General features: G+C 35.7%; 1 protein-coding gene across 1 annotated transcript; it reads right to left on the bottom strand.

The window, feature by feature from the left end:
• Positions 1–8,128: 8,128 nt before the first annotated feature.
• On the bottom strand, positions 8,129–9,093 carry LOC130731583 (uncharacterized). The gene is made up of 2 exons (XM_057583862.1): positions 8,983–9,093; positions 8,129–8,473 (listed from the first exon to the last, which is right to left on the bottom strand). The coding sequence occupies exons 1-2, from the start codon at positions 9,077–9,079 to the stop codon at positions 8,259–8,261; spliced, it is 312 nt and encodes a 103-aa protein (XP_057439845.1). The 5' UTR covers positions 9,080–9,093; the 3' UTR covers positions 8,129–8,258.
• Positions 9,094–24,573: the final 15,480 nt, after the last annotated feature.

The raw sequence follows: 24,573 nt of genomic DNA, 5'->3' as shown, positions 1-24,573 counted from the left end.
TGACGACTTATCTAACTATAGTCGACTTAAGGGTTAGGGGAGGGTGAATGGTCCAAGGTTCGAACTAGGGGTGTCCACTGGTCGGTTATGGTCAGTTTCGGGCTGCCGCCGGCTGTTTGGTCGGGTAAAAATCACAAAAGTACAGGCCCGCTACCGTCCGTTCCAGGTTACGGTTTCATCGGGTTCGGTTTTGATGGGTGGTGGTTTCAATTGGACGGTTAACACGATGATGAATTAAATTTAAAAAAAAAACTGAGAAGGAAGTAATTAGGGAAGTAATTTCCATAACAATACAGTCAAATTAAAACAAAGAAAAAATTTATACATTCATTACATGTCTTTACAGAAGAAAAAAAAATAGAATAAAGTCACAAACATGCAACAACAGATCATGTTTAAGAGTGACGAATCAAGCTTCATAACTCAAAGATCTGGCTTCAGGAGCGGCGGATCCTCTCAGATGGTGGTGGTTCTGGAAAAAGGTGCTGGCAGAAGCGGCGAGTATGGCTTCATGAGAAGAGAGGAGCGACGTCGGTGGTGGCTTTGAGGTGCTATGGCAGTGGTGACTGGTGAGAGTGAGATATAGATGAGGAGAGAAGCTTGCAAAGAGGATTTGGTGATGGTGGTGTAGCATGGTGGAAGACATCGGAGAGGAAGAGAAGGGATTGTGGATGGTGGCTACGCGTGTTGGTGGCTCGCGGTAGGGAAGAGATGGTGGTGGTTCGCGGTGGTGCTGGCTCGGGTGGGAAGAGGTTATAGTGGCCCGTGGTTGTGGTGGCTCGTGGTGGTGGAGAAGAGGTGGGTGGAAGAAAGGAGAAATGTTTGACGGCTGCTGGGTCTTCAAGGGTTAGGGAAATGAAGCTTTTATATCTAGGGTTGAAGGTTGGGAACTTGAGAGTGGGCTGGGTTGATTGGGCCAGTTTTTTTTTTTATAATTAAAACTACTTCGGTCGGGCTCAAGCCCAAACCGAAACCGACCGAACCAATCCTATAAAAACCGAGTTTTGTTACCCGTTGGACCCGTGAATCGGCCCGACCGGACCGAAATGCCAAAAATGACTCGGTTTGACCGGGTCCGGTTCGGTCCGGTTCATGCTGGACACCCCTAGTTCGAACCTTGAGGAGGACTAATTTACTAATAACTAACATTTGCCTATAAAAATATAGAAACACAGTTCAATTAGAATAACATATATAAAACCAGAGGGAGGTAATCGAGTTGCATTGCAATCACATACCATTCTAATTCTAATCTTATTTCTCTTTCTAATTATATGTTTAAATGCTCATAACAACGCCACCATCATTTTCAAAGATTGATTTGCTTAACTATGAAATCACTCTAAGTTTAGATTACTTTTATCACCCCTAGAATTCGATAATTGGAAATTTTTTTTTTGAAAGACCAATATATTAATAGGGAGCACAAGGGGTGCCCCAACCAAAAGAGATAAATACAAGAGAGTTAAACAAAACAAATAGATAAGTCTAATACAATGATTACAAACATTACACCCAAGTACCCAAATTCGTCCCTATTCTTCCCAGAATAAATCAACTTCCCATTTATTAGCATTTCCATTCAAGTCTATACTGTCATCCCTGTTTAGCAACCTTTATCCATCATAAGTTTTCAGCAGGCTGCAATACAGATCCAAGGTTCCCTATCCAATCATAAAAAGTGAACTTAAAATTCTGCAACAGAGATTTGAGCCAAACCCAAGCTCTCATTTTTATCAAATCCAAAACAGTCTCCATATCCACTTGTCCCCCTTTCAACGCAATTGAATTTCTGTGCAACCAAATACTCCAAATTACCGAAAGCTAAATTGTTCTCCCACACTGCATTTGATTTTTATTTTTTCCCCAAAATTCATCTTGTAGTAAATGAGACTCACAGTTCAAAGGCAACACTGTTGCCATCCCCAACCATTGGTAACATGACATCCAGACTCTATATCAAAACAAGCATCCAAAGAAAACATGAGATACTTCTTCTATAGATTGAGAGCACAAAAAACAACGACCATTGAAGGAAATGAAGTGACATAATTTGGAGTATCTTTTCAGGATAAAACTTACATCAAATTTCTTATATTCATTCCATCAAGTTCTCAAATCATGTCGTGACATGTGTTTAATTTTTTAAAATTTAACAATTAAGTCTTCATAAAATATCATTTATTTTTAAAAATACAGTCCATTTATCATTATTTTAATGGAGAACTTGACAAATTGAGATAAGAAACTTGATCTATGTTTTTTTTCGATCTTTTCAAGAAACCGGTTGCAATCATCAAGTGGAATTTATTCAAGATATGATATTATTGTCATTCACAAGGGTGGTACATTGGAGTTTCCAAATATTTTGATGTGGAATTGTGGAGATTTTAGAGGAAGCAGGAGGGATCAAAATTCAAAAAAATTAGACATCACGGCAATGTATTTTCTATTCACTAGGTTGTGTTTGGATGGGGGAATATTTGAGGGGAATGTAATTTTAGAGGGTATTTCAAATTTCTTCAATTAAAATACCCTGTTTGGATATCTAATGTGGGGAATTCTCAAATTACTAGTAATTAAATGAGGTATTTTACTCAATATGATTTAGGGTCATTGAAATCACCTCAAAATATGAAGGAATTGCAAATTTTTCATCTCTCCCTTAACCCTATCTAAATTCAGTCAAAAAAAATTAATCTCGGCTTAAAACCCTAAAATCGGCCATAAACTAGAAAGTCGGCCAAAAACTCAAAATCGGCCCAAAACCCTAAAAATTGGTCTGACACTCAAAAATCGGCCGAAAAACTGAAAGTGGGTCCGAAACCCTAAAATTTGTCCGAAAACTCGAAAGTCAGCACAAAACCCTAAATATTGGTCGATAACCCTAAGAATTGCTGAAAACGTGAAAGTCGGCCCAAAACTCAAAAATCGACCCAAAACCCTAAAATCGGCCGAAAACTCAAAAATCTGCACAAAACCCTAAAAATCAGGCGAAAACATGAAAGTCGGCCCGAAACTCAAAAATCCACCCAAAACCCTAAAATCAACTGAAAAATCAAAACTCGGCTGAAAACTCAAAATCGGCCCAAAACTTGAAAGGTCGGGTTTTAGGTTTTTCGGTCAGTTTTTGAGTATCAGGCCGATTTTTTGGGTTTTGTGCCGATTTTTGAGAGTCTGGTCGATTTTTTGATGTATGGGCTGATTTATGAGTTTTGAGCCGACTTTCACATTTTTCGGCCTATTTTTAGGGTTTTCTTGCCATTTTAGGGTTTTGGGGCACTTTTTAGGGGTTTATGTCAACTTTTGAGTTTTCGGCCGACTTTTGGTTTTTCAGCCACTTTTTAGGGTTTTGTGTCGACTTTTAAGTTTTCGGGTGATTTTTGAGAGGCGGGCTGATTTTTAGGGTTTTCAGCCGATTATATTAAGATAAAAAAAATAGATGAAGAAAATTCAATTATATTACCCAAACAAGAAATTTTACAATTGAGGGAATTTCATCATTTTATCCAAACAATAAAGGATAAAAAGCATTTTTGGCCCCTGATGTTTCTCAGGAGAGGTTTCTGAGTGGATTGTAGAAATGAAGAGGAGTATATGAAGTTGATGATGATCAACGAAATGATATAAATTAAATTTGCTTGACGTATATATCAATTATGTATGTAACTGAACTGGTTAAATGCATGTTTTGCTACTTACAGGTCTTGAGTTTGAATCTCCCATGCCCCATTTTTCCAATTTCACTTGTAATTTCTACGTGGCAGGTCAAAAAAATATAAAAAATAACAGCCAAATCAACTCAATCCGTTAGTTTTTTAACGTCTGACTAACGGAGGGGTAGACGGTGCACTGTTTGAAAACATGAGAGGTAGAAACATCGACAAAAATAAAGTAGGGACAAAATTTACACAAACTTGAAACATCAGGGGCCAAAAGTGTTTTTTAGCCAACAATAAAATTTGAAATTCAAGGGAATTCAATTGAATTCTATAGCATTTCAAATCCCTTGAATTTCAAGAATCCTTCATCCAAACTTTGGTTGGGGGAATATTTGAGGGGAATATAATTTTAGAGGGTATTTCAAATTCTTTCAATTAAAATACCCTGTTTGTATATCTAATGTGGAGAATTATCAAATTACTAGTAATTAAATAATGTATTTTACTTAATAGGATTTAGGGTAATTGAAATCACATCAAAATAGGAAGGAATTTCAATTTCTTCATCTCTCCCTTATCCCTATCTAAATTTCAGTCAAAAAAATTAATCTCGGCTTAAAATCCTAAAATCGGCCATAAACTCGAAAGTCGGCCAAAAACTCAAAAATCAGCTCAAAACCCTAAAAATTGGCCCGACACTCAAAAATCGGCCGTTATACTGAAAGTTAGTCCGACTCTAAAAAATTGGCCGAAAAATCGAAAGTCAGTACAAAACCCTAAAAATTGACCGATAACCCTAGGAATCGGCTGAAAACGTGAAAGTCGGTCCGAAACTCAAAAACCAACCTAAAACCCTAAAATCGGCTGAAAACTCAAAAATCGACCCAAAACCCTAAAATCAGCCGAAAACTCAAAAATTAGCCGAAAACCCTAAAAATCGGGCGAAAATGTGAATGTCGGCCCGAAACTCAAAAATTGACCAAAAACCCAAAAATCAGCCGAAAACTCAAAAATCAGCCGAAAACTCGAAATTCGGCTGAAAACTCAAAATCGGCCCTAAACTCGAAAGGTCGGGTTTTAGGTTTTTCGTTCAGTTTTTGAGTGTCGGGCCGATTTTTCAGGTTTTGTGCCGACTTTTGAGTTTTAGGCCGGTTTTTTAGAGTCGGGTCAATTTTTAGGGTTATGGACTGATTTTTGAGTTTCGAGCCGACTTTCACGTGTTCGGCCTATTTTTAGGGTTTTCAGGCCATTTTAGGGTTTTGGGGCCTTTTTTAGGGTTCTGTGTCTACTTTCGAGTTTTCAGCCAATTTTTAGAGTTTTCAACCGACTTTTGGGTTTTCGGCCACACTTTAGGGTTTTGTGTGTACTTTTAAGTTTTCGGTCGATTTTTGAGAGGTAGGCTGGTTTTTAGGGTTTTCGGCCGACTTTCGGGTTTTCAGCCGATTATATCAAGATAAAAAAAGTAAATGAAGGAAATTCAGTTATACTACTGAAACAAAGAATTTTACAATTGAGGTAATTTCACCATTTTATCCAAACAATAAAATTTAAAATTTAAGGGAATTTAATTGAATTCCTAGCATTTCAAATCCCTTGAATTTCAAGAATCCCTCATCAAAACTTTGGATGGGGAATATTTGAGGGGAATGTAATTTTAGAGGGTATTTCAAATTCCTTCAATTAAAATACCCTGTTTGTATATCTAATGTGAGAAATTCTCAAATTACTAGTAATTAAATTGAGTATTTTACTCAATAGGATTTACGGTAATTGAAATCACCTCAAAATTGGAAGAAATTTCAAATTCTTCATCTCTCCCTTAATCCTATCTAAATTCAGTCAAAATTTTTTATCTTGCTTAAAATCCTTAAATCGGCCATAAACTTGAATTCGGCCCAAAACCCTAAAAATTGGCCTGACACTCAAAAATCGGCCGAAAAACTGAAAGTTGGTCCGAAACCCTAAAAATTGGCCCGACTGTCAAAAATTGGGCGAAAACTCAAAGTCAGCACAAAACCCTAAAAATTGGACGATAACTCTAAGAATCGGCCGAAAACGTGAAAGTCTGACCGAAACTCAAAAATCGACCCAAAGCCCTAAGATCAGCCGAAAACTCAAAAATGCCGAAAACTCGAAAGTCAGCCGAAAACTCAAAAATCGGCCCAAAACCCTAAAAATCGGCCCAACACTAAAAAAATTGGTCGAAAACCAGAAAGTCGGCCCGACTCTCAAAAATCTGTCGAAAACTCAAAAATCGGCACAAAACCCTAAAAATCGGTCGATAATCCTAAAAATCGAGCGAAAATGTGAAAGTCGGCCCAAAACCCTAAAAATTGGCCCGACTCTCAAAAATCGGCCGAAAACTCGAAAGTCGGTACAAAACCCCAAAATTCGGCCGAAAACGTGAAAGTCGGCTCCAAACTAAAAAATCGACCCAAAACCCTAAAATCTGCCGAAAACTCAAAATTCGGCTGATAACTCAAAATCGACCCAAACCCGTAAAAATCGGCCCAAAACTCGAAAGGTCGGGTTTTAGGTTTTTCGGTCAGTTTTTTGAGTGTCGGGCCTATTTTTAGGGTTTTGTGCCAACTTTTGAGTTTCGGTCGATTTTTGAGATTCGGGTCGTTTTTTAGGTTTATGGGCTAATTTTTGAGTTTCGAGCTGACTTTCACGTTTTTGGCCTATTTTTCGGGTTTTTTTGGCCTTTTGAGGGTTTTGGGCTGCTTTTTAGGGTTTTGTGTCGACTTTTGAGTTTTCGGCCGATTTTTTAGAGTCAGGCAGATTTTTAGAGTTTTCGGCCGACTTTTGGGTTTTTCGGCCACCTTTTAGGGTTTTGTACCGACTTTTAAGTTTTTGATCGATTTTTGAGAGGCGGACTGATTTTTAGGGTTTTCGACCGATTTTTGGGTTTTCGGCCGACTTTCGCGTTTTCAGCCGATTATATTAAGATAAATAAAAAATAAATGAAGGAAATTCAATTATATTATCCAAACAAAGAATTTTACAATTAAGGGAATTTCTCCATTTTATCCAAACAATAAAATTTGAAATTCAAGGGAAATCATCTGCCATTGGAAAGTCATTCCAAGAATAAATATCTTGAGGATGTAATTTGATTTTCGGATCTATAAAAAGAAAATCTTGATTTGCTTTAGCTTTAAGGATGTGTACTGGTTTATCAAAGAATTATTATTTGAACTCTTTCATGATGTTCACTGGTCAATATATATGTGTTTGAGTATATTGTAAACTTTTATAGTACTGCCTTTGGTTTGTTTTTTTGGCTTAATAACTCTATTGGTCCCTCACTTATCATGATTTTTTATTTTTCTCCCTAATAAAAAAAATTAGCACTTTTGGTCCTCCACATAAGCTGTCAATATGGGTTCCAACCCGCGGGCCGGCTTGACGGGTTGGCTAAATGAGCCGAGTTGGGTTGGTTAAATTCCAGCTCGAAAAGAACTTGGGTTAGTGCAACCCGGCTCGTTTAACCCGTGGGTTAGAGGAGCCAACCCGCGGGTCAAGCGAGCCAACCCGTCGGGTTAGAGATTTTTTTTATTAAAAAAATTATTTTATTTGTCTTTAATTCCAGGTTAGTTTTATAGATTATTTTTAGATAGAAAAATTGGAATTTTCATTTCTTTAAATTTGAGTCAATTTTTTGTGTTTTAATTATTGTTATTCTATTATTTATCTCATTTTAAACGTGACAGTAAAATAATTGCCTGTAAACTAAATTATTTTACTATATTTCAAATGTGAGATAAAAATAATTGCGTTGACAAACCTCTTTCTTATGAGTTGATACCAATTTTTGTAAGTATTTTTTGTAATTATTTTTTTATAACATTTTAAACATTTTCAAATCCAATTTCTCTAATTTTATATTTATTTCACTCAACCCGCGTGCCAGCCCGCCAACCCGCGAGCTCGTAGCGAGCTGGGTTGGGTTCATATTTTTCTGGCTCATTAAGACCTCGGGTTGACACAACTCAACCCGTTTCCAACCCAACCCATACGGGCTGACCCATATGGGTCGGGCTGGCCCGTATTAACAGCTCCACATTGCTTAATTTTTTTCAAAAATGATCCCTATTTAGGACTAAAACGGTAAAAATGTATAAATGTAAATGACTAATTTTGCTAAATTTTTTCTTCTAAATGAACCAAAAGTTTAAAATCCTGATAAGTGAAGGACCAAAAGAGCTATATATTAAGCTTTTTTTTTATTGGGTTCTCTTCTTGAAGTTTATTGTTAAATCAAATTATATCTTATTTGAAATGGGTTGTTTGTATGATCATTTTAAATAAGATATTTCTTCAACTTTAACAAAAATTATAAATAAAGTCAATCATATAAAATTGGATGTCTTTCTTTTTCTCTTGTAAAAAAAAATCATATAAAATCAGATGATCTGAAACCTTTAGCAACTTTTATTCATATAACTAATAAGTAGTACAATACAACGACATGCGTTATGCATGTTTGATATAGACTTGACATGGAATATAAAATCCACGCTTTATTTCATATTTCTTACATATTAGTTGCTAAGTCGTTCTATATGTTCTGCTCACATATATGGTAATTTGATTTTACCAGCCTCCGCCACGTCCCCAACCTCCTCCATAGCCAGGTCCACCCCATCCTCCACGCCATCCCCAGCCACGTCCCCAGCCACCGTAGCCATAGCCAGGTCCACCGTATCCCCAACCTCCACGTCCCCAACCACCATATCCATAGCCAGGTCCACCGTATCCCCAACCATGTAATCCGATGTTTTCCTTCGATTGCTCTACTGTAGTGCTAGCTGCATATAGACAACCACTTTTTAGAATAATATACTATCATTTTTTTAAAAGGGAGAAGAGTAACGAACTATTTGTAAGAAAACCACGCACAATACACAAAGAAATTAATGATGCTATATCATATTACACAATTTACTCTTAAAAGTATATAATATATACCATACTTTCGAAACTAGTTGCGATTAGGTTGAAAAGTCTTTTTACACGACATGTGAAATTTTGGCAATCAAATCGAATCATCTAAGCTACATATTACCAAGGGAAGTTTTTTATTTTTGAAATGTTCCCAGGGAAGTTGCAAGAAATGTAAATGTATATGTGACAACTGACAATTGTATTGTTTGACAGAAATCATGCAGACAATGGGTGATAAGAAAAGAAATAAAACTAGTTATTTCCAGATTTTTATTGATGGGAATATGAAAAGAAATAAAACTCGCATATTGGTATGAATTTTTTTTGTGTGGTTTGCAAAAAGAATAGATGCAGCTATTTATGTTATGTATACCTTCTTTTTCATCTTTGGATTTCTCTGCTGCAAGAACAGTAGAGATCATAAACAGTGCGCATAGGAAGCACAAGAAGAAAAGGGGCTTGGTATTCATCTTTGCAATTGAGGTTGAAGCTTGTTAATTATGAACGAAGATAGCATTTTCTCCCCATGTATTTATAGTGATCATGTGAAAAGATAAGTGATAGAATATACAAGATAACTAAGTAAGTGACACTGGTCATTTAATTCATTTCCTCAAATTACGATTTGTCTCTTACTTACAATTGTTCATATTGTTTGGCTCATTGTGAGGATTGGAGGAGGAGATTCGGGTCAACAAATCTTATCAGCACCTACTAAGCCATTGTAAGGTTAAACTGGGACACGTGTGCAAAATTGAGGTAAGCAAGTTTATATTGAAGAGAAAATAGGATTTGAAACACTAAGTTTTACATGAGAAACTCTTACTAAATAAGGAAAATATCATGGTGGAAGAGTTGACTATTTATCGGAAAAGTTATGAGTTTCTTCAATGACATGCACTAAAAAGAAAGCCTTCTCAATTAATTATCATTGCTCATTTCGTCTTATACTTCTTTTCCTTTTTATAAGTTTTTTTTTTTTAGTTTTTACCCAAAAGCTAAGATAAAAAAAAATATATCTATAAAGCATTAATTATTTTTTTTCTCATGTTTATCCTTATAGTAAATACACAACATTTCAAGAGATTTCATGTTCCTTAAAATTCTGCATATAGGACATGGACAATTTTTTATTCAGAAAGTTCGATAGAGTGAGAAAGCACGAATAAACCGACAGAAAACTTTAGTCACGCAGTTCGGAAAATTCTACCTACCTCTGCAGCAATAGAATAGTTATAGCTCCTCCTTTTATCGATTTTCAATAATCAATTGTGTTACAATAAAAATTTCTCTCAACTGTTCATTTCTCTCACACATCTGCAATAGCAGTTTCTCTTAATGCCTAATTGCTATGTACCCTCGCACACCGCCTAAATGCGGCGCACTCTGCACACACCTGGTGCACACTAGCACACTTTAAGGGTTACATTGTTATTCTATTTATAGCATATTTTATTAATCCTTATTTTACAACAGCATCTCGATCCATAAATCCTATAACAATCCCTTTAAACCCTTTTACAATCCTCATTAAATAAAATCCTAATAAACTGAGTATTTGACGTCAAAATAAAATCAGGAGGCCCTAGGTTTTCCTAATGAGCCAATTCCCAATACTGCATGATTTCCAAGGATATTATGAGTTAGAGATTATCGATCATGCATGATATGGAGACATAATTTTAAATAATGGTAATTTGGAAAAGTTAAAAAAAAACTACTAACTTATTGCGACTAACTAATTTTAACTACTTTTCTTAAACCTAGATAACTAGGTAAAAATAATTTTATAATAAGGGATGGAGGGAGTATAGGCTTCGTACCGAGGTCTTTCTTTTGTAAAACTTAGTCCTTTATGGGATAGTATTCTCAAACTTGAGCCGAGTAGGAATTACCCAGTGGGAGTGCACTCTTTCTTAGTATGGACCACACAGCTAAAACTGATGTGTCTTTGGTCGAGGTCGCGCTCAAAGTGCTAAGAGTTGCAATTTAGTCCTTTGTCAGATAATATTCTATCACTCGGGTCGAGTAGGTCTAACCTAGTGGGAGTCCAAACTTGAACCAGAGGGTCGCACATATCAGAGGATGTGCTTTAGATAGAAGTCTTTGCTAAAAGTACAAGTGCTATGACTTAGTCCTGGATGTCGCACGTATGAGAGGAGTTTCCTCAGATATGAGACATAAATACTATCTATTTTCTTATTAGACATAATGTTCTCGAAATTTTTTATTTCACCTCAACAAGTCCTTGCAGAGCTCCAGGATTATTGTTGTTTCTCGATGAATCTTGTGGAGTTCAAAGATTGTCTTTTGAAAGTTATTGTAGTACTCGATAATTGTTTGACAAGTCCGCAAGGTTCATGGTCTTTGCATCTCAACGAGTTTTAGAACTCAATTTTTATGATGACTCACATGCGTCTTCCACCTTTTTTTACTTGCCCATACCATAATTTGGACTTCAAGTGTCTTTCCCTTTCATTTTTATTACTTTAGGGGCCTTCTTTACATCGATTTTAGGTGTCTTCCTCATTTTTTCATGTTGAATTCAGGTATCTTCAACCTCTTGGAGGAACTAAGTTATGTGACTTTGTTTTAGATGTTGCTGTATTGGAGGGAGTTCCTCGAATAAAGGACTTGAGGTCCAAATTATTGAAGAGGGTACCTTGGATTAGGAATTTGAGTGTTTTCATGTTGGAGGGGGTTGCCTCGGATATGGGTCCTTGAATGTTACCTTCTCAAGGAGGTTCCATGGATAAATTAAAGGACATTTAAATGTTTTGTAACTTAATAATTCTGTTGAATAGTTCTTCCACTTGTATCAGATGCTTAGCCTCGAATAGAAAACTTACTTGAGGTCCTTAGTTTTGTAACTTACTCCTTTGAAAAAAGACCTTCTTATGCCTGAGCTTGGTATGGGTAACCCGATGTGAGCTAATTATTTCTCCTCACATATCAAAGGGGGTGACTTAGATAAGGGTCTCCTAAAGGTAATAGGTTTTGTAAACTACTCCTATTGTTGCGCTTATCGGAGGCAGTGCCTCAGACTAAAGGACTTTAGATGAAGGTATTAAGTACCTCGATGCTGCGCTCATCGAGAAAATGCGCCTTGGATGAGGGACTCTGAATAAAGGAACTAAGTGTTCCAACTTAGTCGCTGTGTCACACTCATTGGAGATTTTATAATTAGTTTTCATATGCTTTCAACTAGCCTATGATTAGATAGTGAAATATCTCTTAGTTAGCTTTTCATTTTTAACTTCAATTCAAGCACTCACACATGCATGCCGGTTGTGGCCAGGCAGTGTCATTAGGTAGGTGTTCGGCATTAGCCTGGCTTCATATTGACACTTGATAAGTAGAGTTAACACATGTTAGAATTCTCAGGCAACACATATAATTTTGGGGGGGAGATGACCCAAATACTTTGAAATCTTGAAACATTTCTCAATTTGATTCTCAATCTTCTTTGTTATTTGTGTTATTATTTGCATGACCACAACAACCAATTCAACTCTTATTTGCCTAAACTATCAATTCACCCCTAAAACGGATTTGTTTTCTTAGTCCTCGAGCATGATAATTGAGTTTTTCTTATCCTATATTACTTCTTGAACAATATAGTACACTTTCTCTTTCGTGTGTGTATTTTAAACGCGACACGCGTAGTGAGATAAGTACTAACAATAGGAAAAACTGTCTTTGGAAGCTGCTTCATGCGCTAATTTGATTGATTTATGGTGTAAGGGATTAAATTGATGTTTGGGCTCGTATCGTATTCTTAGAGAGCAAAACTACTTTCTGAGACACTCTTACTAAACAATAATGTTATATAACAAATACTTATTGGCTACTCATAAACATGCTTAATCATAGGCCCTACATTATATTACCCACTTCAGAAGGGTTGGGTGTTATCAAGGTAAGGCAGAAAGATGATCATTTCATAATTTGAGATAACATCTCAAGGAAAGATACTTCATCAGAATATCCTTTCTTAACTAATAAATCAGCAAATGAAATACACTACTCTATAAATACATGAATGCAATCAATATAATTTACTTCTTCAACTAAATGATCAATCAAATTGAGAGTGTTTAATAGTTTCTTTGGCTGATGAGCTTGACTCTTCACCCATCCCAGTGCTAGTGTTGAATCACTTTCAAGAATAATATTTCCCACTTGAAATTGTTTAACAACTATATACTTTTTTTCTCACGGATTTTTCTTCAAATTTCCTTCAGAAATATGTAAAAGAAAACTTTTTAAGAAATTCTGCACGAAAGTTTTGATATAATTAATTTCAAAGAAATTTCCCCAAGAAATTATTTTTCGGCAGGGAAAAATGCGAACAAAAATCCACAAGAAATATGGTATTTTTTTATAGGCATAAATAAGTTTTTGGTCCCTAACCTTTATCAAATGTTTGGTTTTCGTCCCTCGCCGGAGCAAAGGTGGGTTTTAGTCCCTAACCTTTGCCACAAGATTTGGTTTTGGTCCCTCCGGAGCTCTGGGTCAACGCCGGAGCTCCGGTGGCCCATGTGGCATGGCCACGTCAATTAAATAAGCTGACATGGAATTTTTTTCTTTTCATTTAAAATATTAAAAAAAACATAATAAAAAAAACATATATTCAGCTCTCATCTTCAACCTCCAACCCACCAGATCCGTACTCATCTTCAACCTCAGCCCCCACCACCATCTTCAGCCTCCACCCCACCAGCCCCATGCCACCGCACTCATCTTCCTCTTCTTCGTCTTTTTCTTCTTCTCACCACCGCACCATCACCCAAATCGCCTCTTCCTTTCTTGTGTTGTGTGATTCCATCTCTTGTTTCACGTTTCCTCTCCTCTGTTCCTTTCATCCGGATTCGCGATTTCTTTTCCTGGAATTATGTTTTCTTCATCTGGATTCACGATTCATCTCATGATTTGTGACTTTTTCCTCTAGGGTTCGCGATTCCTCCATTTAAGGTTCGCGATTCTGTTTCCCATCTGGTTCATGATTATGTTTTCCATCTGGTCTCTGGTTTTGTGGTTTGTTCAAAGGTGGGGACTGTGTTGGTGGGGGAAAGGGTTGGGTAACTGAGGCGGTGGTGACGTCTTTGGGCAGCGGTGGTGACATCTTTGGGCAGAGGTGGTGCGACGCAGTGGTGCGGTGCCCTTTCACGGCAGACGCGGGAGTGACGGTGGCCAGTGGTGGTTAGCGGAGGTGGTGTGATGCAGTGGTGACGTTTGGGGTTTCATTACAGAGGCGAGAGCAAGGTTTGGGTTGCGGTGAGGATTCTCTAATTTCTGATCTGATTCATCTTGTTTCTTCTTCCATTAAAGAGGAAAAATGAGATTTGGCTTGTGTATGTTGGCTTGCAATTGCTACTGCTGTTCTTCTTCTTCATAGTTTCTGAGTTTTCTGGATTGCTCTTGAGTTGAGAGGGCTGTTGGTGGATTGGGGTTGGATCTGTGTCTTCACTCTTCAATGCAGGGTTTGGATGTGAAGTGTGGCAGTGGGGTTGCATTATGTTGTTACTGCAGTTTTGAGAGGGAAGGAGAAGAAGAAAATGGTGAAGAAGAAGAAGAAGAAGGAGGAGGTAGGGTTGCATTCAGTGCTTAAGCTTTTGGCTATGGGGTTTTGAGTGTGATTGGTGAGGAGGAGAAGAAGAAGAGGAGGAGGTTGAGAGTTTTTTATTTGATTATGCTTTTTTTTTATTATGTTTTTTTTAATATTTTAAATGAAAAGGAAAAAAATTCCACATCACCTCATTGAGCTGACGTGGCCATGCCACATGGGCCACCGGAGCTCCGGCGTTGACCCAGAGCTCCGGAGTGACCAAAACCAAATCTTTTGGCAAAGGTTAGGGACTAAAACCCACCTTTGCTCCGGCGAGGGATGAAAACCAAGCATTTGGTAAAGGTTAGGGACCAAAAACTTATTTAAGCCTTTTTTATATCCCTTCAGTCGTGGTGTTAACGTATCAATATTGATTGTTTGCAGAAAAACAAGGCATAGATATAGTCATATAGCCAAAACCTCATGTTTGAAAGCCCAATGATATCCCACCTGTTTGGAAAAGCATCCTAGGATATGTTCTTTGTGGTTTCGCAGCACACCACCAATCCGGCTCTCACTCGAATTGCCCTTGCAAGCTTTGTCTACATTAAACTTTAAAACATCTAAGGCTGGTGGTGCTGTCCATTCCCCTTTTTGAGGCAATTTAACTCTGCTTGCCCAACTAATCTCTTCAAGATTGTAGATAAATGACTCCACTGAATAGGGACAATTCTCCACAGCTAGTTTCATCCACCAAGCCAACCATCGTCTTCTAACGGTACTCGTCTGATGGTTAGATTCTGTTTGGATGCTATTCGGTCTCGAATAGTGATCCACAACAACATAGAGACTTTAGGAGGGATGATATTTTGGAGATGTTTGGGCACTTGCCAATCTGAAATATCATCAATTCTCTGCTCTAAAGCTTGCAAGACTTGACCAAGAAGGATCCGGAGGAGTTGTCATACCAATGGGCGTTGTCAAGATTTTCATGTTTAATACAATGATATTATTCATAATATTCTCGAAAAAAAAAGTACTAACTATTGCTCCACATGAAATTGCTAGTTGCTACACCCAAATACTAATTTAATTTGATTCTTGGGTATGCTCATCTTGCTACAAGTGGTTTACCACAAGAATGTAAGTCTCATTTCTTTCAACATGTGTGGAAGGTCATATGGTATGCCGCAATTTGGAGTATTTGGTTGTTCAGAAATTCTATCTTCTTCAATGGTAGCTGGTGATCCTAATATCGGTTTTAGATGACTTGACTAAAATGAAATCATGGGTATGGCTTAAAGCAAAAGTAACACATATTAGTGATGTGTGCTGGATGCTGCGAATTAAGGAACTGCTGTTGTTATGACTACTTGGCTATCATGCTTGTTGTTTTTGTTTTTTCCTTGGTTACTGAGTTTGTAAAATCTGTAATACTGAGAGATGAGGTGTTTATTTGGAATTGGGGGAATAATTAAGGTTCAATGGGATAGTTTTTGTGGGACTTCTATCCGTTAGGGATTAATTAGCATCTCTAGTATTTTTGCTGTCGGGTATTGATGGGTGTCATGCTGAGTAATGATATATACACACCTCATTTTTTAAACACTTCATTTTCACCTCTTTTTGTTTCTATCTCTCTCATCTTATCATCTATCACATCTCATACTTTCTCTCTCTTACTTTTTCTTTTCTTTCTATCTCTCTCTTCATTCCACATCTTCCACCTCAAATGAGAGGTGTGTAAGTAACATTATTGGTGTCATGCTCCCTTAGAAATTCTCCTTCGAGGGGACAGATGCTTTATTACATGGGACATTAGTGTGTAAATGGGTTGAAATACTTCCTGTATTAAATTTTTTATATTAGGCTAAAAAGCACTTTTGACCCCTGATGTTTTAAGTTTGTGCAAATTCTGCCTCTACTCTATTTTTGTCGATGTTTCTACCCCTCATGTTTTCAAACAGTGCACCATCTACCCCTCTGTCAGTCAAACGTTAACAAACTAACGGTATGAGCTGATTTGACTTTTTTTTTAATATTTTTTGGACTTGGCATGTAGAAATTTCAAGTGAAATTGGAAAAAGGAGGCATGGGAGATTCAAACCCAAGACCTGTTAGTAGCAAAACATGCATTTAACCAGTTCAGTTACATACATAATTGATATATACATCAAACAAATTTAATTTATATCATTTTCTTGATCATCATCAACTTCATATACTCTTCTTCATCTCTCCAATCCACTCAGGAACCTCTCCTGAGAAAGCCTGACTGACGGAGGGGTAGAGGGTGCACTGTTTTGAAAACATGAGGGGTAGAAACGTCGACAAAAATGGAGTAGGGGCAGAATTTGCACAAACTTGAAACATCAGGGGCCAAAAATGTTTTTATAGCCTTTATATTACTAGTATTACTCTTGGCTTTCTTAAAAAAAACTCGATAGAAAAAGTTAGAGATTAATGGATATGCACTGTTGGTGTAAAAAAGTTTTCCACTGATGTCTAATCACATTATGCCACATAGGATTAAGTGGTTACAAATCTTTTTAATTTTAATTAGTAAATTAATAAATTGCTGATGTGGTGAAAATCAATTAAATACATGTGTAAAATAAGTTTACTCTGTCAGTGCACCTCCTATTTTCTCATAAACTTATTGAGGCAGCCAATCATACAAAATGGGACATTTGAAACCTGTAGCAATTTTTATTCATATAACTAGTACATAGTTCAGTAAAAAGATGTGTCGTGCATGTGTGATGCAAACTTGACATGGAATATAGAATCCATGCTTTATTTCATACTTCTTACATATTAGTTGCTAGGTCGTTTTACATATGTGTCTCGTTTACAATATGATTTGATTTCACCAGCCTGTTGGGTCCAGGTGGGCCAGCATCCTGCCTGCAGGTAGCATTCGAAACGGGGCGCTGTCTGCTACGCTATAAGAAATAACGTTGCGCCCTCACTAACACCAATTGGTTTTGGCGTAGTGGTAAGCGCGTGATCCTACAAGTGGTATCAGAGCCAGGTCCCGTGTTCGAATCCCACGGAAGGCATGCTGTGCAGCTAGTTTGGCTGGCAGGTGCTGGGGGGGGGATTGTTGGGTCCAGGTGGGCCAGCATCCTGCCTGCAGGTAGCATTCGAAACGGGGCGCTGTCTGCTACGCTATAAGAAATAACGTTGCGCCCTCACTAACACCAATTGGTTTTGGCGTAGTGGTAAGCGCGTGATCCTACACAGCCTCCTCCATGCCAGCCTCCGCCGCGTCCCCAGCCTCCTCCATAGCCGCCCCAGCCAGGTCCACCGTAGCCCCAACCTCCACGCCCTCCCCAACCACGTCCGCCATATCCATAGCCTGGTCCACCACCGTATCCCCAACCTCCACGTCCCCAGCCACCGTATCCATAGCCAGGTCCACCGTATCCCCAACCTTGTAATCCAATGTTTTCCTTTGATTGATCTGCTGTAGTACCAGCTACACATAGACAACCACTTTTAAAATATATTATCATCTTTTTTTAGGAAGGACAAAAAAAATTCACTAACTATTTGTATGCATATAAATTAGACCACACGTTGTACCAACACACAAAGAAATGGTTGAATATTGCATATATTTTTTTTAATAAAATGACTCATAAATGCTATATATTACTACCAAGGAACTTTGGAAGAATGTAAGAAATTCTTATATGACAAAATTAATTGTGTTGGTCAACAAAGTCATGCATGTAGTGAGTCATATAACTATCTTTTATTGAATTTTTTTTTATCCTAGAGTATCTCTTATTCGATAGGTGAAAGGCTAATCTTCCAGAATAATGCACGGCATCAAAGTGGGACTCTTCCAATTGTATTTTTTTTTTCATGCATATGGATCCAAGAATGGAACTCACATGCTTAAGAGACCCTAGTCAATTCCACTCATACCAACACATTCTTGATGAAGATTAGTCTTGTGTTTTTATACTAACTTTTAGTATTTTCAAACTGAATTGTTTAAATTTCATATTTTTTCTATATTCCACAAAGTGCAGACGATAAATTGCATGCATGAGATTATTCTTAAAAATTTTGGAGAGTGTAATCGCAGTGTAATAGAGTTGTCTTTTGTGTAATTAGCTAGGCTTGACTACTTCTTTTTGCTTCTATAAAAATACATTGATAGAGAGTTGTACACAATGCTATCGCTGCAAATGAACAAAAAATATGTCACTCAAGCAGTGGACTTAATAATAATTTTTGTTGTTTGAAAAAAAGTAGTTGACTTTTATATAAGCACCTAAGTAGTTTGACTTGTATAAAAAGAAAATGAATTAATTTTTTTTATAGGCAGCAAATTTATACATGACCAACATAAAATATGAAAGCAATTGTACCTGAATGGTAACTAATAAATAGTTAACTATCGTATAACTATAGTGACTCAGTGGAGAATAATATAAATTTCAGGATTTTTATTAGGGTACTAAATAGGGAATATAAAAAGAAAAGAAAAGAAATTAACTCGCATGTTGGTGGGATATCAATAATTTCTTTGTGTAGTGTGTAAAAAAGAATAGATGCAGCTATTTAAGTATACCTTCTTTTTCAGCTTTAGATGTCTCTGTTGCAAGAACAGTAGAGATCAAAAGCATAGCACAGAGGAAGCACAAGAAGAAAAAGGGCTTGGTATTCATCTTTGCTACTGAGGTTGAGACTTGTTGCATAATTGTGTACGAAGATAGCATTTTCTCCACACGTATTTATAGTGATCATGGGACAAGATAAGTGATAGAACATAGAAGATAACTTAAGTAAATGACAATGGTCATTTAATTCGTTTCCTTAAATTGATATTTGTCTCATGCTTATAATTATGAAATTGTTTGGCTCTTTGTGAGGATTGTGGGAGGAGGTGCAGGTCAATGAATCTTATCAGCCATTGTACAAGGTTAAATTGAGACGCGTGTGTAAAATTGAGGTCAACAAGTTTATAGGGACTGGAACTGAATGGTGTATATCAAGTTTATGATAAAGTAGATAATATAGAAATTGAAACATAAAGTTATACATGAAAAACTCTAACTAAATAATGAATATATCGTGGCGGAAGAGTTGACAATTTTATAGGAAAGTTGTGAGTTTCTCAAAAACATGCACCGAAAATAAAGTCTTCTCAATTAATATTCACTGCTCATTTCGTCTTATATGCCTCTGGCGCCTCATTTTTTGACATTGTCACAGATTGATGGTAGTTTGTGATTAATTTTCCTTCTTACATTATTTTTTTTTATAAAGCTTCATTCACACTTCCTTAAAAGAATGAATGGAGTTGAGAAAAGAGAGATGAAAAAAAAAAGGAAAAATAAGAGGTTTGATAGAGAATATGCATTGAAAGAAAAGTGAGAAATAGATAAAAAAGTGAATGTGGAAAATAAGAAAGAGGGTGGATACTCCATTTGTTTATATATATCATTTTATGGTTTTCACACCCGTACTAACAAGTTATGTTCTTATTTTTTTTTGTTGTTGTTAAAATTACTTTTAAATTTCCAATATACCATTTATCTCTCTAATATACCCTTTCATATTAAGGGTATAGTTGGTAAAACATAATTAATCATCTTTTAAAATTCAATGGTGCTATATATATATATATATATATATATATAGGGGAATGCTAACTTACTCCCACTTAATTTTGTGAAGGAGTAAGTTAGCACCCAACACCTTTTTAGTTGGACAAAAAACCCAACACTTTTGTTTTTAAGTAGTTAATTTTGTGGGTATTTATGTAATTTCAGATTTTTTTATATTTTTAAATCAACTAATAATTCTCTCTCCTTATTACTCACCCTCTTACCCAAAAACCAAAAAAAAAAACTGTCTCTTTCTCCACAGACTTGCGCTGTTTCATGGGCATCCACTTTCTTTCTTTTGTTTCATTGTTATGCTATCTCATGGTTTTGTGGGTTCATTTAAGTCTTTTATTTTCTAATCTGAAATGGATCCTGAGGAAACAATAAAACACCATGAGAATTTTACAGAGCACAAAACCATGTGTGTGACCAAATCCATGCTAAATCCAGAACCCCCTTCAGCAGAGATTCAAAATCAAAAGGACCAAAATTTTGATGCCCACAAACAACGAAAGGCAACAGCTCATTCAATTGATTGACCCGCATGCTTCAAAGAAAGAGAAGCATGAGAGAAAAATATGTGAGTGATGGAGTTTCAGGAGGATGGAGCGAATTTGGGGAAGAAGAGAGAGGGAAATGGGGAGAGAAAGTGTTGAACAGAAATGAAGTTAGAAATAATGATGAAAGAGAAATTATTTTTTAAATTAAAAGCTGGAATCAAATTTACATAGGTACCCTTCAATTAAAGTTGGCTTTAATAATATAGTGTTGGGTTTTTTGTTCAACTAAAAGGTGTTGGGTGCTAACTTACTCCTTCACAAAATCAAGTGGGCTTTATATATATATATATTACAATAGAATTTTTTAAGAATTCCAACAGCATATTTTTTTTTTGAAAAATAAAGGATTGTATATTATTATCCACAAAAAAACCCATAAGGACAAACCCTTAGGGAGTAAGGAAAACCTCAAAAAAGACGAGACATCTCGTTGAACACACAAAAAACCCCAATACGCCCAAAAACCCTCATCTAGGCAAAAGCAAGGGCACCCTAAGACTACCCAACCACATCCAAGAGAAACAAACAAAAAATCAAATTATGAAATGTTCCTCATAAACCTTCTCCAGCCCTCGAATAGCTTCAAAATCGCTTCCCTCAAATTCTAACCCCAAGACTTTTCCAATTATTGGAGAAAAACTAGGGAGTTGATGACCTTGCATGCATGATTGAATGGTTAAAAACCATCATACTATTAAGGATGCTTTCCTGCATTTCATCTAGGAAATGCATCGTTTCAATTAACATTTCCGCTTGATATTACAAAAGTGAGAGATAAAAATAAAAATTAAACAACTATTAAAATAGTGAAATATATTAAGGAATGAAGAATGAAGTATATCATAACTCAATATTTTTTTCATCTTGCAAAGTCTCTCCACTTGGCTACTTCCATGCTGAGCATTTTGGGTCACACGACATAAACCGTTTTACAGTGCGCACCACCTAGACGTATTCCGGCCGATTTTACTTCAAAGTTACTTACAAATTTTTAAAAAAAAAAACTTCGCATGAAAAATTCAGTTAATTTTTTTTTTGATAGGCGAAAAAATTCAGTTAATTGACTTCGCAAATTTTTTTCACAAAAGTGTTAAAGAGTATGATAGACATGTTATTTTTGAAAATCAAACATATATCAGTCAATATCTTGATAACAAGCACATAATACAAATATAATATGCAACCAGCAGAGTCAATCCCAACATGCAAAGCCTATTTTATGCTCACCAAAAAACCCATAAAGGATCACCATTTTAAGCCAAATAATCAACAATTGTGTTAGATTCCATACAGATATAGAAAACCTCTATGCAAAGAATCTTTTCCCCATATGATATCAATCTTTTTCAAGTCATTCTGCTTCTTCCAAGGGTGATTATTATTATTTTTTTTTTTTTGCCGCCCAACCCACTGGCAACGAATAATCGCTTCCAAATGAAAAGTTGGGAACTTGAAACTCTTCGATCGCTGAACAAAACAGCATCAAGAATTTCTTGCAATTCCATCTCATCTTCCCAACACCTTCCCACCACCATTGAGACGTACCAAATAATTTCCTCTCTATGATTCCTTAATTAATACCTCCCGCGATCCCACTTCGGCCTGAGTTTTCTTTCGAAGCTCCGTTTACATTCAATTTCAAAGTTTTGATTGAAGGAGGAGACCATTACCCAAGCCTTAGTGTGTGTTTGGATGAGCGTTAGCAGAATTGGATCTGAACAGAATTGGATCTTGTCAGACTTGGATCTGGTAACGTGAGTTTAAGTGACGTGATTTATGTTTAGATACATTTATCCATAATTGTCTTTCGTAACTAAATTATAGTACAAATACCCAGAATCGGATAAGCCAGATGGAGAAGCTACTCCAAGTCAATTCTGCTCAATCCGGATCAAACTCGTAGAATCAATTCTAAAAACTGGTTTCCAAACATCTTCAAAGCTTGGAAGATCAACGTTTTGGACTCAGATCCAATTTTTTGACCCAGATCCACGTTTCAGAAGCTGAACCAAACACACACTTACTCAGTTTAAGGGAACTGGTATTTGATATAGTGGATTCGGATAATCTTTCCAAAATGCTTTGTTCCACCAGGCTATAGTACGAATGTTAAGCATTTCCCAAACATGCAGTAGAAAAATCAGCATCTTTATCATTGAAAATAACAATATTCCTCTGTTCCATCCAACAACATAGAATTAGGGTATAGCCCCTAGAGTGAAAGGATTGCAATGAGAGAAAGAATCTAGAGAGAACGTGTAACCGCTTAGAGAGGGAATGCTACTGAATTTCAAGTTTGTTATTTCTCAAATGAGATAAAAGTCCCTTACAATTGGTAACCGCCCCCTATTTATAGGTTGGGGGTTGGGCCTGGATGCGTAACTAACTCTAATGGGCTGGTTGGGCCTTGCGGGGAAAACCCAACTCAAGATCTGGGCGACCGCCAAGGGACGGACACCCCTGGGCGTGGCCCTTGATGACCCGGGTGTTTAAGCTATTTTTTCTAGTTTATTTCATGCATTTTGATATATTATTTAGGATATTTTGGTTATTTTAGGTCACTCCATGATTATCTATATCTATCTATATATATTAGAAAAGAACAACTTCTAGCATGACGTGTCGCTCTCACAGGCCAAGTTAGTGACGTGTCGCTCCCAGATTAATTCTCATAAAAATTATTCCACGTGTCAATTTGTTAGAGGATATAATTTTCAATTGATATATATTTTAATTTTATATATTCTAACCTAATTAATTGATATTATTTTAGAAGATATAATTTTCAATTGATATATGTTTTAATTTTATATATTCTAAAATAATTGATTGATATTATTTTAAAAGATAAGAATTGGTCTTTTAATTTATTTTAAATTTATTTTTAGAATAAATTGATTAATTTTTATTGAATTTTCGAATTTTTTATTAATTCGGGATTTTATGAGTTTTTATTGTGATTTGCTAGATTTTGTTAATTTTTATCTATCTTTATTTAATACCATTTTTAATATTAGATTTGATTGTGATTTAGGTTGTTTATTTCTTAATTTTATTTTAATTTATCTTATCATTTATTTTAAATCCAGAAAATATTTTATTTTATTTTAGATTCACTTTTAGAGTATATTAATAAAATTTTCTTAAATTTTCAGATTTTTAATTAATTCAGGATTTTATGAGTTTTTATTGTGATTTGCTAGACTTGGTAGTTTTTATCTATCTTTATTTAGTACCTTTTTAAATTTTAGATTTGATTAGAATTTAGGTTGTTTATTTCTTAATTTTATCTTATTATTTATTTAATTTTACTTCCAGGAAATATTTTATTTTATTTTACATTTATTTATAGAGTATAATAATTAATTTTTATTGAATTTTCGAATTTTTAATTAATGCAGGATTTTATGAGTTTTTATTGTGATTTAATAGATTTTGATAGTTTTTATCTATCGTTATTTATTATTTATTTAATTTTAATTTCATGAAATATTTTATTTTATTTTTGAGTTACATTTAGAGTATAAATGAATTTTATGGTATTTTTATTGAATTTTCATATTTTTATTTAATTCAGGATTTTATGAGTTTTTTATTGTGATTTGCTAGATTTTGGTAGTTTTTATCTATCTTTATTTAGTACCTTTTTAAAGTTTAGATTTGATTAGGATTTAGGTTGTTTATTTCTTGATTTTATCTTAATTTATCTTATTATTTATTTAATGCTAATTCTAAGAAAATGGAGTTGATTTGGTGCTGAGGGTCCACAAAGCTACCATGGACACAGAGATTTGATAGCTGCTATTTCTACCCCTGCCACATGTCGCGATCATGACAGAGGTATGCCGTAAGATGATGTTACGTGAAGAAGAGTTTATCATGTTGTGATTGATGGTTTGTGCTATTTCAGTTTATCCTTTGTTCGTAATTCAATCCTGGATTCTTAAATTTCACATATTTTGTGTGTTTTGATCCAAAAGTTTACAAATTTTTGCATAGACCCTTTAACGAATCATTGTTGAAGACGTAATATTTTTTCTATTGTTCTACTTCCGCTTTTGTATTTTTTAAAACCAGATTTTAGTATAGTTTGTAGAAATCCATGCGTTTGAAGTCATTCTAAACCAGATTTTGGTATAATTTATAGAAATTTACGAAACTTAGGATAGCCCGAATTTATATTCATTTCTCAAATTTTGCATGTTTTTATTCATCATGTTTGAGCTGTG

This window comes from Lotus japonicus, chromosome 1, assembly GCF_012489685.1.
Source record: "Lotus japonicus ecotype B-129 chromosome 1, LjGifu_v1.2".
In the NCBI taxonomy this organism is placed as follows: Eukaryota; Viridiplantae; Streptophyta; class Magnoliopsida; order Fabales; family Fabaceae; genus Lotus; species Lotus japonicus.
This window is presented reverse-complemented; position numbering and strand designations above follow the sequence as displayed.